The sequence below is a fragment of the Lolium perenne genome, chromosome 7, assembly GCF_019359855.2.
Source record: "Lolium perenne isolate Kyuss_39 chromosome 7, Kyuss_2.0, whole genome shotgun sequence".
In the NCBI taxonomy this organism is placed as follows: domain Eukaryota; kingdom Viridiplantae; phylum Streptophyta; class Magnoliopsida; order Poales; family Poaceae; genus Lolium; species Lolium perenne.
In genome coordinates this window covers 267,197,319-267,217,384 of record NC_067250.2, presented here as the reverse complement: position 1 = coordinate 267,217,384, position 20,066 = coordinate 267,197,319, and the positions used below count along the sequence as shown (strand labels likewise).

Here is a 20,066-nt window from a genome sequence, read left to right as displayed (position 1 = left end):
GTACTCTTTACTCGTACCGTGGTATGTGGTCTCTTATGAACTTATTCATATGCTTGCAAGACATTAGATGACATTCCACCGAGAGGGCCCAGAGTATATCTATCCGTCATCGGGACGGACAAATCCCACTGTTGATCCATATGCCTCAACTCATACTTTCCGAATACTTAATCCCACCTTTATAACCACCCATTTACGCAGTGGCGTTTGGTGTAATCAAAGTACGTTTCCGGTATAAGTGATTTGCATGATCTCATGGTCATAAGGACTAGGTAACTATGTATCGAAAGCTTATAGAAAATAACTTAATGACGAGATCTTATGCTACGCTTAATTGGGTGTGTCCATTACATCATTCATACAATGACATAACCTTGTTATTAATAACATCCAATGTTCATGATTATGAAACTAATCATCCATTAATCAACAAGCTAGTTAAGAGGCATACTAGGGACTCTTTGTTGTATACATATCACACATGTACTAATGTTTCGGTTAATACAATTATAGCATGATATATAAACATTTATCATAAACATAAAGATATAAATAATAACCACTTTATTATTGCCTCTAGGGTATATCTCCTTCAATACTGTAGCGGGACTTTTGTTTCTTAGTTTTCTTTTCCTTGTTTTCGGTTGTGTGCATCCGTAGTGCCATTAGGGTGGTGCGTTGTTGCAGAGACTGGGTGTAATTGGTATCTCTCGATATTATTATATTCCCTTTATCGAAAAATGCGGTCATTCCTAGCCACACAAAAAGAATCTCTCCCTCTCTCTCCTCTCTAATCACGCATGCGGTCAAATAAATGCGCCCCTGCCGATAGAGAAGGGGCAGAGGCATGCAGACGTTTTTGTGTCCGTGCCCGACGTAAACGGATATAAATATGCATCGCGCACGTTTTTGTGTCCGTGCCCGACACAAACGGACATAAATATGCATCGCGCTGCTGGAGATGCCCTCACAGTAATACAAAAAAATTAAGATCTCTCCAGCTTGTTCAGGATTGTGCCGAAATTTTTATATGGAGACGACAATGGAGCGCAAAAGAACAAATCGGCTAGCATGCCATTTTTTACCGCTTTATGCCAGCAATTAGGATCGTATCATGCACCTTTGCCAAAGATCATACTAATTATATTGTAATTGGTGCTTGCTTAGATATGTTTTAGACGAGGGATATCATATTTGTCGCGACTTTGTACTTGGTTAGATTCCAAACTCGCAACAAATATGACATACTTGGTGGAGCATGCCTGGCTTGACACAAGTCATACTGCCAGAGTAGAAATCTCTACACGGTGTAACACGTAGGCCATAATCAAAAGAAACAAGCATTGCAACAACATAAGAACTTTGTTTTCATCTTTGATTTCCCCTTTGTTTTCGTTGTATTCTTCGTGTTCCGTCGTTCCCCTCTTGTTCATCCTCAAAGCCACCTCCGTGAACAAATGACGATAGGGCTAGACCGCAGGGGTGGAGCTAGAATAAAAAATGAGAGGGGGCAAGAATACGGTTATTGAAGAAAAAATATTTGCCAAGTGGGGGCAAACCACCATTTAAGCTAGCTTTTACAAGGAGATTAGAGATTTGAGTGGGGGCAGCTACTTGTCAATAGTGCCTATTTAAGTTATGTTTACTCTGCGTGACATAAGATAGATGAAATCACACTTTGTAGGATTTGAACCCGCGCCATCGCGTTTTGGAGTCCCACGTTGTACCGAAATGTACTAAGAGCACTTCGTTCATTCAAAAACATTTTTTTCTATTTCTAACATATCTCACGTACGCAGGCTTGAGATTGACGAAGTCACCATAGGCGCCTCGTTGTCGACGGGAACGTCGCCTCCCACTGAAGAATATTCCGTCTTTATGAGACACCAAAGTATCTAATCTGGGATTTGAACAATGGTGGGCTGGGGGTGCCACTGCCTTTCTAACCATCCAAGCACATGTTGGTTCTCAGCCAGTATAAGTGCATTCATCTATAAGCAAATGGAAGCAATTCATATTAACAAGCAGATCAAGGAAATTCATCTACAAGCAGATCAAGACAGTATAGAATATATCACCGTTGATTTGCTGAGGGTTTGATAGATAATTCCATCTTTTCTAATTAGTGAGGAAAAAACGTAAAGACAAAGGGTTTTAGTTAGTGAGTTGCTAGATGGTTTTACCCCTAGAAGGGTTATACTGTGAGGTAACTCAAGATAATTTATCTCAACCAACCGATCAAGGCAATTCATCTATAAGCAAATGGAAGCAATTCATATTAACAAGCAGATCAAGGAAATTCATCTACAAGCAGATCAAGGCAGTATAGAATATATCACCGTTGATTTGCTCAGGGTCTGATAGATAATTCCATCTTTTCTTAATTAGTGAGGAAAATAGTAAAGACGAAGGGTTTTAGTTAGTGAGTTGCGAGATGGTTTTACCCCTAGAAGGGTTATACTGTCAGGTAACTCAAGACAATTTATCTCAACCAACAGATCAAGGCAAATCATCTATAAGCAAATGAAAGTAATTCATATTAACAAGCAGATCAAGGAAATTCATCTACAAGCAGATCAAGGCAGTATAGAATATATCACCGTTGATTTGCTGAGGGTCTGATAGATAATTTCATCTTTTCTAATTAGTGAAGAAAAAAGTAAAGACGAAGGGTTTTAGTTAGTGAGTTGCTAGATGGTTTTATTTCTAGAAGGTTTATACTGGGAGGTAACTCAAGACAATTTATCTCAACCAACAAACCAACAGATCAAGGCAATTCATGTATAAGCAAATCAAAGTAATTTATATTAACAAGCAGATCAAGGAAATTCATCTGCAATCAGATCAAGACAATATAGAATATATCACCGTTGATTTGCTGAGGGTCTGATAGATAATTCCATCTTTCCTAATTAGTGAGGAGAAAAACGTAAAGACTATGTATCCACCAGACAAGGATTAGGGAAAGTGAAAACATAGTAGTGTTCAGAAAAATTGGCCATGGCCCAGGGCGCTTTTTACTTGGCACGATATAGCTAGTATATGGCCCAGCGCTGGGTGGTTAATGCTTACTCACGATTCACGATTCAACCCCGCAGATGAATTAAAGGTGCGGAAAATTGAAGCGAAAGTTGATCGAGGCACTCATCATCCTGCAATTAACTGAACAAGATGCAAGCAAGAACTCCATTCGCTTTCAAAATCATAGATCTCGACGCCGCCGAGCCCTCACGCTCTGGTTAAACACTCAATATCTTCCCTGGTTGGTGATTAATTCCTAGCTATTACTAGAGACAAAATCGCGCAGGGGAAGCAAAATCCTGGAGATGTCACGAACAAAATTGGTCCCGCCTCCCGCTGGAGCACACGGCCGGTGTGCGCGGCGCGACGCTCCTAGGCCGCGTCGGTCTTGCTTGGCTCGCCGGCGTCTACGGCGGTGGCGAAAGCGAAGGGCCTGGCACTGGCGATGAAGGACGGCATGTGGTCGCCGGGCATGATGACGATGACCTTGGGCTCGCGGTCGAGTGGCGCCATGGTCGCCCCCCGCGCCGAGGCTTCCTCCGAGGCGCTCCCGCGCCGCGACGAGCCGGACGGCTTGGGGCGCGTGCAGAGGAGGATGAGCAGCGCGACCGCCATGAGCCCCATCATGAGCGCGAAGCCGAGCAAGAGGTACGGGGTCGGCGTCCTCCACAGCCCCGGGTGCGCGTGGCCGATGTGTCCCGCCGCCGCGGCTGCCGCCTGGCCACCGCCGCCGACGCCCACAAGAGCCGCCGTGGCTTCTCTCAGCGGCCTCATAGTGAACGAAACACACGGAGTGATCTTTCTCTCGCTCGCTTGCTCTCTACTCTCTTGATTTCTCTTTTGGCGTGCTTTCACTGGAGGGTGGGTTTAATTTCTTCTCTCGTTCTTTGTGGCTGCTGCGCTGTTAGTGGAGACTGCGACCGAGGAATGGAGAGAAGAGGGCGCGTTTTATAGGCGGCGAGCGAGGAGGGAGCGGGGAAAAGAAACCGCGCGAGAGAGGCCTGCCTACCCCAGGTGCTATCTCCTGCTGCTGTTGCTGGTTTGGGTTCTGCTGACGCAGCCGCAAGTAGAGGACGACAGCTTCGTCTACCTACGAGCTGCCGCCGCGGCTGGGTTGTGGATTTTTCCATTGGAGACAGCTGGTTTCTTCTGGGACGTGGACCGTGCATGTGGTGAAAATGAGACGCGGAGACTCGGGAACGCCGACTCGTGAGAGTAGTACTAGTAACGGCAAGAACAAAGAATTCAATGATATTAATTACGTGAATATAATATAATTATTAAGATTTTTTCAGTCAAAGTTTATGTTGGAATTGCGGTAGTAATTAGCAACGGAAACATAGTGACGAGTTGTGACGCGCATCATGTCAATTTTTTAACGGTAATAATGGTAAAGCAATAAAAACTAAATATGTCAGCCAGAAACAGAAAGGGATCGCTTAGAAAAATTCTCGCAACTTTCTGGTACAGTCTCACGGGAGCGAATATATATGACTGACCTGATCTCTCGGATGGAAAGTGGGATCCCAATTAAAGGACGCATAGAAGAAGCAATATTCCTCCTAGAAAAACCTAACGCCACCACCCACCTCCCCTCCTCCAAAGATTGGTTCCACAACTTCCTGCCAGCCTCATCAGTGTCGAGAGGAGTGGTGAACCCAATATATATGTATAGTATTTAATAAAATTAGTGATTCGGTAGATAATATTAGGGCTTTGACAACCGTCTTTTTTTCTTTTGCCTCCGCCTCGCCTACAACTTCGCCCCTTCGTTAAATGGTGGCGTTGTTATAATTATCTAGGTATGGTTCTTTAGATCGATAGATCTTTTTCATGGTTGTCACGAGGAGTCTTATCCTTACAATATTTGTCCCCGCTGCATCTATTGAAACACTACTTTAATGGTGATTATCGGTAGATCGATAGATCTTTTCTCATGGTTTTTTGTACTCTCGACTAGTGTTCGGTAATTTTACCTCTTACACTAGTGTTGATACTCTTGCCCATGTTCATTGACTACTTTACTGGTTGAGTGCATGCATCTAGCTTTGACAATGCGGCTCATATTACAATTATGGGAGAACCTTCGTAGATCTATGGTTTGGTATCTACCTTTGGCAGCCTTGTGAAAAGTACAAGATTATGTCAATGAACAAAAAATAGTTTGAAGACCTCGAAAATTTGCTTGTTTTCTTATAGACTTAAATATTTGATAATCGTTCAAGGCAGCTCGTGTATCTCTACCATATAATATGTGTTACTATGAATATATGTGGTATTGACCGTAAAAAAAAGTGAGATCCCACTTATGCCCCATTTATAATTCTTTTTGTCTATTGTAGTACCCCTCTGTCTCAAAATAACTTGTTAACTTTTTTATAATACGGATATATCTACAACTAAATGCGTCTTTATAATTCTGTATCTAGATAAAATTATTTTCGGGTAGAGGGAATACAATTTTTTAAACCAAAATGAACTATAAGTGAGGTTTAGAGCATCTCTAGTCGACGCCACCGACCATCGTCTGATAGAAGCGCCAGACAGAGCGTTTAGAGGCCACAACCGCATGGTGCCACTTTTGGGGTGCGTCTGTTTCTTATTGCATCCCCCAAACAAAAATAAAAACATTAAATTCGAATGGAAAGACAGGTTTTAATTCACTCAAATTTCTTATATATTACAAGGATTTGAACGAGATTCGTTCAAATTTAATCCTAAATTTAAACTAGTGGTGCCTGCGCTGGCCATTGCGGTCATAGTACTGGAAGATGTTGTTTTCGTCGACGATGTTCTGCTTGTTGCCAGGTCGTGGTGACGGGTTCATCGTCAACTCGTCCTTCAACGTGCCATTGGGACCTACTTTGTCATCGTCATCACGCGTGAGGTCAAAGAGCGGCCTGCCGGAGTCGTGGATGGACATGGCAATGACATGCTCGATGTTCCCCTTCCTAGCTCGTCCAAGTGACACTGAATCCTGGCATGTCTTCGGGACCATCACTGCTGCAATGAGGCGCTGTTGTCAGAGGAGTGTTGTCATCTTCGTGGCGACGGCGTCCATGTACTCCGCCATGACCTCCACCTTCACCTCCAGCTTTCGGGAGATAAAGGTCACTGCTCGGGATCGTGATGCCGCAACTGCGCCTCGGACCAGGCGTCGTGTACTCCTCCTTCTCCTCATGCTTGGCATGATGAAGGAGGAGACGTGACAGGACGAATGCGTGTAGTGCACCGGCCATGAAGAAGATGACTAGGAGGAGGACGAGCGTAAACACGCCGCCCTCGTAAGCCAGTGGGATTGGTGTGGTGGTCACGGCAGCGGGGACAGAGTCATCTCTAGTTTGGGTGCGCCGCGACAGATACCTTCGATGACGGCGGGGTGGTGCGACCGGCCTTGTTCCACTGCATCTGCCGTTGCAGGTCTTCATTCCGGTGCACCTCGAAGAAACCAACGCTCGATCCTAGGATTGGGCGCCGGATGGAGCCCGACACCGTTGACGGCCATCTTCTAGCCGATGTTGGGCATGTGCATGGCCAGTGACACAGGGTAGCGTGCCTTGTACAATGTCCACGCCTCAACGACGGTGAGGTTATCGTGGTCGCAGCAATTTATGGTGAGTGTGTTGTGGTGGGTGCTCAAAATGTTGGATCTGCAGGTGGACGACGAGTTTGGTGGCATGTCAAGGGAGAGAGCAGCAAGAGTGGCAAGAGGATGAGAACACCTTTTATACAACGGAGGTAGGTTGGTGATGTGGCGTGCATTAACGCCGACGCAGATGGCCAAGTGGCCATGCGTTACGAGACGCATCCCGACATCGACTGGTGAACCTAGGAAAGCAACGGGTTAAACCCATGCGCCCATACATCTGTGTCACTGATGTGGCAGGCCTGCCATACTCGACACACCTCTCCGTGTTGTGTACAGTGCCCCGGCAATGATCTCTCTGTAGTGCCGGACCGATAGAGGCTTTGGGACGGGCGATTTAGGGTGGTTAAGTGTCTGGCGTGCCCCGAAACTCTTTGAGCCCTCAGAGTATAGGTGCTCTCATATGGGATCCCCTTGAGAGTTGACACCCTAGGGCGCGTTTGGTAGCCTGGATGGACCTTGGCTCGCATCGTCCCAACAAATTTTGGCCCGTTTGGTTGCCTGCAGGCCACCACGTTCTTGCATGAACCGGGTCTCAAAGCACCCCTGGGACAGGCCCTGGAGGAACGCCTGGAATGGCAGTTTCTCCGGGGCCAGGCCTGTTGCGGCCAGAAGGCTGCACGCATGGGGAAGGGAGGTGGAAACGCCGCGTCCCTTTGGGAACACGCGCCATAATTAGCCTCAACGCTCCCCTCTCCTTCCTCTCACTCGCGACCGCACTCTCACCTCCCGCAAACTGTCACATCACCCGGCGGTTCCCCTCCAGCCGACCAATCCGCCGGACCACCGCACGGAGGAGCACCGGTACTAGAGGAGGAGATGTCGGCGAGCAGCACCACGACATCGGCCGCAACCTGCTCCGCAGTCTTCATTGGCATCTCGAGTTCTCCCACGACCTCGAGCTCGTCCTCGGCCGAAACAATGGCGGTAACGACCTCTCCTTCTCACCTTCGTACTCGTTCTACCAGAACATGCCATTCTCAGGCATTTGTGACGACATGCACATTAGATCTGCTAGGGTTTCCATTAGGATAGGGTTCGGATTGATGTTTGCAATGTGTTCCTCGCCATTGCTTGCTGTTCTTGTCCAGTTCTTGCTGTTCACGGTCTCGATTTGCTTAGATATGTTACTCTAATCTCCAATCGCGTTAGATTCTTCATAGACCGGGCTTTGGATTTGTGAAATTGCCAGATTGTACCGTGCATGCATAGAGGGGAAGGTTTTTTTGTGTTTGGGTTTAGCATGTTGTGATTGTTGTGCGAAAGATTAAGCTGAATCGCGCTAGTTTGTTTAGACGCAAGAGGAGTGTGAGGACTTGAAGAATGAAGTTGCTATGCTCAAGAATCTGCAGAGAACACAAGCACAAGTGATGAGGGCTAAGACGTGCTGGCTCGCAGCGTGCACGCGGGTACGTGGTCGTGTCCGCGGGTTGTGCACGGGCATGGACTTGGCAAGGTCGAGGTGGCCGTTTTACTTGGCGCCTTGTCATTGGGCTTGCATGGTTGGACGAAGGGGAGTATAGGGCACCTCCAGGACATGATGTAATGGATTGGTATGGGCTGTGCAGGTCTAGGGCTAGAGGTGGCCAATGTCAATGGTTGGCATGCTTGCCATGCCACTCTTTTGCACTAGCAAGTACTGGGTTTGGGCATGGGATAAGGTGGAGAGTACAAAGCTCTGCTAAGCCAAGGTCATCTCTAGGGTTTAGGCTATGATCCAATGGATCATTTTCACTTTTACCAACTATTGAATAATGCACACAAGGTGTTTGCGTTAATGGCCGCCAGAAATTCAAATTCAAATTTTGCCAAAATACTTTATGGGTGTGATTCAAATAATGTTTGGCACCTATTGATGGTGTGGGTTTGCAAAATGGAGTTGGTTTGAAGAAATTCAAAATAGGGTTGATCTTAAATCTGTTTCAATGTTGCTACTTTGGATGCTTATTATAAGCAATTGAAAATGAATTTGCAAGGTTGGTCAACACCAAGATGATCACCTTGATGTGTTCTTGGATGAGTAGCAAAGAGATGAGAAAGTTTAGTTTAGGAAAGATTAACCACAGGAGCTTAAAGTGGGCATCATGTTAAAAATGTCACATATGACCATTATCACATGTGCTAGGTTTTTTTCATTTTCTTTTCTTTTGTTTTGATTTTCTTTGACCAAAAGTCATTTTTTTGGGTTGCTTGAGTGTTAGGTGGAGTGTATCAAGGGTTTCAAACAATTTAAGTGAAGTAAATACGGCATAGGCTCATATTTGCAAATATGGCCATTTGCTCACATATGCCTCTCTTTTTATTTTATTTTATTTTCTTGGTTTCTCTTTGAATTTCAAAACGGGTAGGGTTTAGGGTTTAGAAATATTGTCAAATACTTCAAACAAACATCATGGCAAAAATCACCACATACATGCATGAGCACTATGCACATAAAGTGATGCAATCCAAGTTTTTGTTGGCTCTAAAATTTGGAATAAGGGAAATTCATTTTTCTTTGTTTTTGAATTTTTGGGATGTTACAGAAGGTGTCCTACTTCGAGTACAGTGTGGTCATTTTCGACCACACCTGCACTGAGGTGGTGTGCAGGTGCCCGTACCATGGCGATGACACCAGGTGTGTCGTCTCCGAGCATCATGTCTGAAGCTAACATGGTACCATGTCATGTCTAGTTGCTGTCCGTGCCTACTGTGTTGAACTATGATCATGTCTGCCGTGTCCAGGACTATGATCGTGTCTGCAAAATGGTGTGTCGTGAACTTGTATCGTCTATGATCACTGCTAAGTTCTATGCCGTTTATGATTGTGTTCTTACTTGTGTTGTTGATCGCTGGTAACCTCACCACTGAAGGGAAGAGGTAGGCGAACACGGATTATGGGTTGCAACAAAACAGTACTGGCGCCGTTCTGGGCTGCTACGAGCCTGAAAACCGACTTACCAAACGGGTAGAGCCTAAATCTGTACGGGTCCAAAAAATCTCTATGCAGACCACCAAACAATATGGCTTTTATGGTCCATCGCCCGTTTTGGACGCGCAGGGGCTTCTTTGCACTGCACCAGTGATGCAGGAAATAGCTTCAGGCTACCAAACGCACTCCTAGTCTACATCACTAACTAAACCACATGCATGGAACACATGGAGTATATCTGCCTCATTTCTTCTTGGCCGTATCCAGTAGGACATGATTGAAGATGCAGCACAGGTACGTGTAGGAGCCGTGTTTCCCACTCCATGCATTTCTTCATGCCACGCCAAAAGGTCATGTCCTCAGCTGCACGAGCTAAAGTCGAACACTTGAAGCGTTAACTGACAGGGTATGGCATGCACGACTACTTGAGTACGCCGCCGCAACACCGATCCATACGCGGCGCCACGAACCGAGCGGCGATTTACACAAAAATAACCCTTTATTGAAAAAAATGCACAAAATAACCTTCCGGGCAAACTATTTCACGCATCTAACCCTTTTGTGTGGCGCCCTTGCGTCTATGTGGCGCCCGTGGAAGCGGCGCCACACATTGTCGGTAGACAAGCTGGAGCCACCACGTATGACAGATTGTGTGGCGCCCTTACGAAGTGAGCCACACAGAAGGGTGTGGCGCCCTTGCGAAGGGAGCCACATAGAAGGGTGTTGCGCCCTTGCAAAGGGAGCCACACAAAAGGATTAGAAACGTGAAATAGTTTGGCTGGAGGATCATTTTGTGCTATTCTTACGCAAAAGGGTTATTTCTGTGTAAATCGCCGAACCGAGCTGGCGAGCTGGCGGCTTTCATTCATGGGCAGAGCAGGGAAAGTTCTCGATCGCAGGTACTGCGCCATGGCCAGCTCAGCAATGCATGCGTGGGACGCGTGACGTCTCGAATGAAGCAAGCTGCGATCGAGAGCATCATCAGCTGCATCGATCCACGATCTCGCATTTGCTTTGCTAGCTGCTAGCCTGGTTGGACCTCCGTCCTGCTAGCTGAGCTGGTCACCGCCTACCTAGATCGTTGCTATCTTACTGGATTTTCACGAGAAATCTATCAAACCGTATACGATGCTTGTCGTGCTCTGTATGTATGCATATCTTTATGGCAGGCTTCAGCTGATGCAAGCAAAAGAGATTGACAAACGGGCGAAAGTTGATGGACGAATCGACCGTCTATATTGCGCAACCTGCCGTCGCCATCGAGTTAACGATCGTGCTGAGATTGTCGCCATTTTTGACAGATGGTCGAGTCACAAAACTATGTCACTCTATAATATAAGCCATTTTAGCAAACTATTTTAAGATGGCTTATACTATGAAAAAGAGGTAGTTAATTAGTTCCTTCCACACATAGATGCGTGGGTTGTTAGCAAAAAATCACCACTTTTTAGGAAAATTTACGGATTGATAGAACGTTCTAGGGACAGAAAAACACCACATTTTGCTCAGGTTTTCTCTCAAGACACTAAACTAGCTTTAAACATGAACTACACTCTGGGTATCTGGGTACCCATGATGAACTACATCTTACAGTAGTTGGCCATGGCTAACCTGAGACCTTTTTGCAGCAGCGGACCCACATTACCATGGCCCAGATCAACAATGTGCGCAACGGGTATCCAGCATACCCATGCATGACGCACTATATTGCGATGCACCACGGGGAACTGTGGCCGCCCATGCTTGCCAGGCCAAAGAATAGGTGTGACGTGCGCTAGCATAATTGGGAAGGTGTGACGCACCACTTTACACTGCTAGGAAAAAAACATATAAGCCCTAAGCTACCAACGGCGCACCAAATAAGTGGTTCGCCGGCGATAATTTACCTCCAGTGCACTAAATTTAAGGGCGCTGATGATGTCCAAACACCACCGGTGGACAAAAAAATTGTGCGCCGGGGTAAGGGTCGCCCACGTCCCAGCCAAGCCAGAGCCATGCGCGGGTGGTAAAATGGCTCGAGGTTGCATATGACCTTGGATGAAAAAAAATTATATGAAAATGTATCTACGAAAGAAGTTACATCTGATTTGGAGGTTTACCTACTTTTAAGAATCGTAAAAATCAAAATCGAAAACACAGCCTTTTGAGGTTTTACATTTTGATGTGAAAAATTTAAAAAACGGGGGGCACTTACCACGGGCACACCACCATATCCGTGCACCAGCACTAACCTTTCAATAAATGCAAAACCAGTCGGTGGCCTGTTATTTCCTTTCTCACTTTCTCTCCACCTCCTCCTCTTTACCTCCTCCTCATCTTCACCTTTTCCTCCCCCGCCTCCTCTTTCACTTATCCACTTTCTTCCTCCTCCTCCCTCCTCTCCCTCCCTCCTGCGACCCATCCTCTTCCTCCCTCCGGCTACACCCGGTGGCCACCTCCTCGGCTGCACTCCCTCCGGCGACCCTCCGACGAGACGGGCACATCAACGAACAATTAGATCTATATATATATATATATATAATATATATATCTAGATCGCTTTTTTGAATTCTAGAAAAAAAATGATGGCGCGCTAGGCTAGGGCGTCGGCGATAAATCGTGTTACCATTGACAGAGCAGGCTGTGCCAGCAACAAGCCTTTAGCACCAGCGGGTGCCCGTGCACCGGCAATAGATGATTTTGGTGCGCCGACAATAAATGTTTTCCTATTAGTGTCACAGTGTGCTGCGGGTATGTGCCCTTGGCGCACCACTTGACAAGTACGCCGCCACAACTAAGTGTTGAATATAATTGCCTAGTCCTACTCTATCAGATTGGTTTTGGTTAAACTAGCTAGCACATATAATTCTACATGATATTAGAGCTACAAGGTTCTGGGTTCAAATTCTCGCCAAGACACTATTTAAAATAAATATTTACGATCTCTCTAAAAAAATTCAAGAATACACGTCTAAGATCCGTGCGAGATCTAAGAAAAAAAAGACCCACTGGCCTAGACGTGAGGGGAGGTGTTAAATATAATTATCTAGTCCTCCTTCAACACATCGATCTTTTGGTTGAACTGACTAACACATGCAATTTCATGCTAAGAAGATTGTCTATAGCTATTTTTCTAGTACTCAAAGATTTCCTACTCGTACCACAAGTGTACAAAGAACACCAGATTTAGAAAAGTTTGGATGTGTGTCTAGATGCATCCAGATTTGGACAAAAATAAAAAAAATCCTTTATTCAATGGAGGGGTAACAGTTTTTTCATAATTAAATTGTAAAAGTATCTAAAAATTGTTTCTAAATTAGTATCTACTAGTCATCAACCCGTGCATGCACCTGCACGGGCTAGGGAGTTTTTTCATTTTCTACCATTACGGCACTATCCCACCATACATTGTAGAAAATACTTTTAAACTTCTAAAAACAATGTCATAATTTTGTATATTTCTTATCATTAGCATCATAGAGGTCTATGCTTCTAAAATAAAAATAGAAAAGTGTTATATAAATAAAAAAGATATTTTGATTTAGCAAAAATGGATACCAATATTATTTTAGGTCTATAGAGGTTCAAAGGTGCATATTTAGGTTGCTAATCTTGTACAGTGTTTTTCAAATAGAAAATCCTGCATTGCAAATTGAATAAAATTTGCAGAGCAACTCAAAGGGAAATGTACACAGGGAATTATCCAAAAGAAACATAGTACCGTAATGGTAGAAAATGAAAAATAATATTCCAAATTCTATGGAAACGATTTGTTTTAATTCTTAATGTGGGAATATAGCATCATGTTAGCTTACTCAGGAAATACTTATTACTATATGAACCAAGAAATACGTACCATGCGTTTAGGTCTGGAATTTCCCTTTCTTGATATTTCTCATATGGCAGAGAAAAGGGAAAGCTTTGCTACGAAGAAGAACTGAAAGAGCAACACTATATAAATTCACTTTAACTACTTTCTAAGTATGTAATCGTGAAACAGAGCAGGAGAAATACAATGTTATATACCTCAACCGTGTAACAACATGGTACGTACCATGAAAGATGTAGCAGTAGAGAGGGAAAAATTGGGAATCATACATGCCAATCCAGGTTTTAGGTATCCAGCCACATCGTTTTCTAACTATGTATTGACCCTCCAGACAAAGAAAAATTAATAATATAAGCATAATTCGCAAATCGCTCCATGTAATTACTTTACACTATTTGCTTCTGAGCTTCTACAAATATTTAGAAAACTACTAATGTGATGAATGTCAGGGTTAACATGAAAGCACGTGTTGTAGTCAAAGCTAATTAAGAAGCCGCTTAATATATTTTGTTTAATGAGGTAAGCCTCACATATAGTAGTAGGGGGCAGCTGAGTTTCCTAAGAGCATCCCCACTCGTTGGCGCTCCCCACGCCCAAATCCGGCGAAATTTTTGTCCGGATTGGAGGAAGATTTGGCGTGGGGGGCAGTATATTTCCAGTCGTGTGCTCCCCAAGCGGCGTTTCTCGGGGAAAAAGAGGACGGCTCGGGGAATCCGGACGAAAGAGGAGACACGTGGGCGTGGGCGGTTGGTTTAGCTTCATCCGGAGTCCCCGAGCGCTCCCCGGGGGGCCGGGGATGGCATGGGGAGTCCGGACGAAAATAGGCTCAAATCCGGATCAAAACGAGGAACCAGGGGCCTGACTGGGCCTTTTTCGCCGTCCGGATGAAAAAAAGTGGCCGTGGGGGGCTCTGCGGGGAGACGAGTGGAGATGCTCTAACGATTAGAATCAAACACCGGAATTGATCACATTAGAAAAGTAACTTCTACACATGTTACAATTTATACTTTCCATGAATTATCAACAATTTTGTTACCTCTTGTTCAGTGAAGTCATGATCATAAATTTCCTGCCATGGAGAGATTGTGCCTGCAAAATAAGACCACACATCAGTAGGTGCCCACGATGTAAATTGCACCCTTCTTGAAAACCTTTATATGCATATTATTACTCTGAGGTCGGACATTAAGATTGCACACAATGATTAGGGAAGACATGGCTAATTATCTGACTTGGTTGCCAGTGCTTAACATCCCCTGATACTGCTGCGGTCTCGCCGAGGACGCGGGCAGTTAGACAACCTCATATCATGAATATACTTCCAACGTAAAAATGGCAGTTCTTCAAGAGAGAAGCATTGTATTATTCTAAGTGTGAACATTCAGATTGACTTTCACACGTACGTGAGATATTCCAGCAAGTAGATGGCTCTTCAGATGAATGCTAAATAACGGAAGGGAAAATCAATTGAAAATGAAATCATATGTCATGACAGAACCTTCGTTATACTAAACTTGGTCCGAAGCTTACACGTTTAGTATTCTACTCTTAGTTTTGCACCATTTGGCTGATCTTAGATTGGTTGCGTAGCTTTTTTTTTCCTTTCTAAATGACCATGTAAATATACCTTGTGAAACCTGAAAGCTCACTGCGGCAAAATAGGTGAAATATAACCAAACATGAGGGGATCAGTTTTACTCGGTCCGATCTTCGTCAGGCCTAAACATCGAAGAAACCATGGCTGATTACCTGACTTGATTGCCGATGCTCAACAGACGTCTTTTTCTTTGGCGATGTTAACAGCAGCTCATGCTGCTGCGGTCTGACGAAGCGCCTCCGGCTTCTAGACATCATTGTACCATCGCTCTAGGTCTTTGCATGGTAAATCCAATTCCTTATCTAAATCCTCCCAGATCGGATCGAGAAAATAAAAGAAAAAATCTGGTGATTCCCCTATCGGATCAAGAAAATAGAAGAAAACATCTGTTGATTCCTCGATCGGATCAAGGAAATAGAACACCAAATTTGGAAGTAAATTCGGAAGTTGATCAGGGAGATCGAAGGAATGAAATAGAACAACATATTTTGTGTTTCTCCGATCGGATCTTGCCTTTTTCCCGAACAATTGCAGCATGGATTGAACTTTAAGGTGAGTACGACATGGGGAGGAGATTTAGAAAAGGAGACTATGGATGAGTGTGTACGTGAACAACGGTTTTGGGGAGAGATGTTTTTACGTACGCAAGGATAGAGTCCTAGGAAGCCACGACATACTACATCCAACGGCCAAACAAAAATATGGTCTAAATCCGATGGACAATATTAGTGAGTTCTTAAGGATTAACGTGGTGGCTTTATGGGAGTCTCCAATTAGTAAATATAAGATATAAGATTTTTACAACTGGAAGTTTCAGCTGCTGGTGCATCGATGCACACGGTCGCGCATTGCTTTGCTAGCTAGGTTTGGACCAAGACCGTTGCTAGCTAGCTGGATTTTCACGAGAAATTAATGAAACCATATACGAAGCGTGTCCTGCTCTGTTTGTATATGCATATCTTCATGGCCGGCTTCAGCTGATGCAAGCAAAAGAGAGAGACAGCCGGGGGAGAAGTGGTTGCACGTACGAATCGATCGCTGTTACTGCGCGACCTGGCGTCGTTGTCTAGTTGGTAGGCTAGAGATCGACCGAAGACGTCGTCATTCTCCACACTTTAGGCATGCACGCGCAGAAGTTGGTAGGCTAGAGATCGACCGAAGACGTCGTCGCCAATTTGTGTCCACCTTTTGACATCACGCATACAAGTTTAAAGTACTCCCTCCATCTCACTAAAATTGTCTCAACTTTTTAAATTTTAGATGTATCTAGGCATCATTTAATAGGTAGATACATCGAAATTTTGACAAAATCGAGATAATTTTAGTAGCACGGAAGGAGTACTAGGGCGGTGCACACTAATGGTTTGTTTGTATGGCCCAGGTAAAAGTAAAGCGGGAGGCTGGTATGAATTATTGGCATCACTTTAACAGTTATAATGATAAATACCTTGACTTTAACAGAAACAAAGTTAGTCAGGCCTACCATTCTGGAAGAAAGAATAATTAACCCGGATTCGTAGCGCTCTTGAGATTATCCAAAAGATAAGTGAATGTGGTTTATAGAATGGGGTGACACCCTGACAGGAACAGAACTACTAAAATAGATAATGTCTCAGTTCACAGGGCTTGCGTGTATTCCTAGATTGCCTATTTGACCAACATAATATCAATTGTATAGTACAAAAATTATACAATTAGAAAGTAGAATATCTAAGCTTTCTAATGATATATATTTTATAATATATATTTTGTAGGGATTTCTATTTTCGTGCCCCTGGTTCCTTAGTTGTGCTCAGTTTTCCCCAACCCCTTAGTTTTTTCTCAGTTTTCCCCAAGATCTTGTCTGAAACCCGCAGAAGGAGCTCGGACGGAGGATTCCCGTTTAGTTGACGTTGGTTGGTGCTGGCAAGTGGGGCCGCTGTTGGTGCCCCGCAGTGGACACGTCTTCACTTAACCAGATCATCGTGGGACCCACAACTTGTCCACGTTAGTGCGCCGGACCCACAGCTTACCCAGGTGACCGTTGCAAAATGGGAGCCCGAGCCAGCCCCGCGCCCGTGCCCGTGCCATTGCTTCCCCTTTCTTTCCCCGCGCCCCATTGTTCTTCTTCTCCGCCAGCGGCAGCCCTTCTCCGGCAGGCGGGTGATGTCTAGTTTCTCTTCGACCTCCCGTTCTTCATGGCCGCAGTATGGACCCGTGCCTTTGACAAGATGCCCTGACTGCCCACGCCAGGAGCCTCTGAAGCGGTCGATCTGTAAGACGGACGAGAACGGCAACCGTGGACATGAGTTCCTTGCATGCGACAGCTTGCCATATAGAGAGGGGATAAGGTTAGATCTCGCTCCAATTTCTCTGTTTTCTCTCGATTTTCTTGCTATGCCCTCGAATTTGGGATTTAGGGTTCCCGTTGTTGTTTTCAGATCCTGAAGAAATGCAGGCATTTCGAGTGGATCGATGTGTACGTTCAGAGGCTTCAATTGCAGGAATCAATTGGCGCTATTGGGGAGCGCAATTTGGGAGGGGGGGACTTGCTGTAGAGAATGCGGCGGAGAGAGGAGCCCCGATTATGCCTAATGCTCCCAATGCAGGACTGGTGGAAGTGAAGGGAGAACTGAAGAAAATGAACAAGCAGTTAAGGCAGCTAATCGAGTTGAAGAAGCAAGCTAATTTGATGGCTGGTTGTTTTTTCTGTTGTATAATTGCGATCGGATTCTTATTGCTCACCAGGCGCTAGAATTTGTTACAAGGGATACATGTACTTGTAGTTGTTTTCATAGTTAGTGTGTGCATTCACCGAAATTACCAACTATATTGGAATGCTCCCAATAATTGTTAGAGGGGTGACAAATAATCTAGGGCTCCCAATAATCTATTCACCGAAATCCGCAAATATGTATGCCTCATGTTTATACCAAAATTATACCAATTTTGGGCCGTTTCAAATTACCAAAACTATATGCCAAAACTATATCCCCTAAAATAAAAGGAAAGCGAAAGATAGTTGATAATTGTTAGAGGGGTGACAATAATGCATTCACCGAAATCCGTAAATATGTAGGGATTGCCTCATGCTTATACCGAAATTATACCACTTTTGGGCCGTTTCAAATTACCGAAACTATATGCCAAAACTATATCCCCTAAAAGAAAAAGGAAAGCGAAAGATAGTTGATAATTGTTAGAGGGGTGACAATAATGCATTCACCGAAATCCGTAAATATGTAGGGATTGCCTCATGTTTATATCGAAATTATACCACTTTTGGGCCGTTTCAAATTACCGAAACTATATGCCAAAACTATATCCCCTAAAAGAAAAGGAAAGCGAAAGATAGTTGATAATTGTTAGAGGGGTGACAATAATGCATTCACCGAAATCCGCAAATATGTATGCCTCATGTTTATACCGAAATTATACCACTTTTGGGCCGTTTCAAATTACTGAAACTATATGCCAAAACTATATCCCCTAAAAGAAAAAGGAAAGCGAAAGATAGTTGATAATTGTTAGAGGGGTGACAATAATGCATTCACCGAAATCCGCAAATATGTATGCCTCATGTTTATACCAAAAGTATACCACTTTTGGGCCGTTTCAAATTACCGAAACTATATCCCCTAAAAGAAAAAGGAAAGAAAAAGATAGTTGATAATTGTTATAGGGGTGACAATAATGCATCCACCAACAGAGAGAGAGGGGTGGCCACGAAGAGAGAGAGAGAGGGGTGGCCACGAAGAGTCGGGGAGGGGTATACTGCCCGTTAGATCAGTTGATCAACGGTTCGTGAAGTCGATCCGTGTGACAACGGCTCAACCAATCAGGATAAGTTTGGGCTTCTGAGAGCATTTGTGACAGAACTTGAGGGCAAAACTGAGTAGTACTAACAATCTAAGGGCACATAAATAGTAAATAGACTAAGGAATTCAAACAAAAAGAATTACAAAATGAAAAATGCGTGTTTTGTACAATATAATTCATATTGGGCTACATCAAATTATTTGCAATTCAAATATACATGAGTGTGACAATTATAGCATCATTTAGACAAACTATGTTTTTGGGAAGATGTTTTGCAAAGGGGTTTGAGTGGAAAACAATGCATCTTCATAGCTACACTAGTGATTCTGAGAAGTGGCAATTTGTGGTAAAACTTGATTCATATATGTTTGTTAAGGTTTTCTTGGTGGCAGGTTGCGTAGCAAGACTCCATGAGTAGGTGCCACTATGTTTTTATTTTTTTGAATTTTTTTGCGCATGAAATGCCTCAATTAGATATGTTAATCTCATTTGTTGACTCTCTGTTGACCAGCTACTTGAGGGTAAAAGTGAGTATATTGCACTTGCCAGTCTAAGTACTCGAGGGGAAAACTGAGTACAGATAAAATTTCTGTATAAGGCCCGAGGTTATAACTGAGTACACCAAACGTCCCAGGGTTAGACTCATGTCGCGGTGCACACTGCAGCCGTGCATAGCGGACGCGTTTTGCGGTACACGCCACCTTCGTCTTTATAGAGCCCCTCTTTCTCTCCCTCGACGCACGTTCTCACTGCAACCGCCTCTCCTGTCCCATCATCTTCTCCACAACCGAAGAAAAAACCCCGAAGAAAACCGCCGGCGATGGACAAGAATGAGATGCCCATTGCCGGCGCATCGGCCGCTGCCCCCGTCCAGGCCCCTGTCACTGCTTCCAACGTAGCCGCCGGCGCATCGGCCACCGCCCCCATCCAGGCCCCCGTCGCTGCTTCCAACGTAGCCGCCGGCGCATCGGTCGCCGCCACCGTCCAGGCCCATGTCGCTGCTTCCAACGTAGCCGCCGGCGCATCGGCCGCCGCCACCGTCCAGGCCCCTGTCGCTGCTTCCAACATAGCCGCCGGCGCATCGGCCGCCGCCACCGTCCAGGCCCCGTCGCTTGGGACCCGTACGAACCAGTGCCGTACGTCGTGCCGGAGAACCCCTACGACACCAGCATCATCGATGACGAGCCGGAGGTAACCCTTTGCTCCCTTGTTCTTATCCCATTTCAATCCTTTTGTGTTAGATCTAGCGTTATTAGAGTTCGTCTATTCCTAGTTCAATCCATTT

The 20,066-nt window shown here is 44.8% G+C and overlaps 1 protein-coding gene across 1 annotated transcript; it reads right to left on the bottom strand.

Moving 5' to 3' along the window:
• Window positions 1-3,077: 3,077 nt before the first annotated feature.
• Window positions 3,078-3,915, bottom strand: LOC127312762 (protein GLUTAMINE DUMPER 6-like). Its single transcript, XM_051343317.2, has one exon. It carries the CDS (start codon window positions 3,793-3,795, stop codon window positions 3,394-3,396), a length of 402 nt encoding a protein of 133 aa, XP_051199277.1. The 5' UTR covers window positions 3,796-3,915; the 3' UTR covers window positions 3,078-3,393.
• Between the last annotated feature and the right edge of the window lie 16,151 nt (window positions 3,916-20,066).

Bases quoted from the DNA above. Each gene is read 5' to 3' on its own strand.
- LOC127312762 (XM_051343317.2), bottom strand. From the start codon at position 3,795: ATGAGGCCGCTGAGAGAAGCCACGGCGGCTCTTGTGGGCGTCGGCGGC.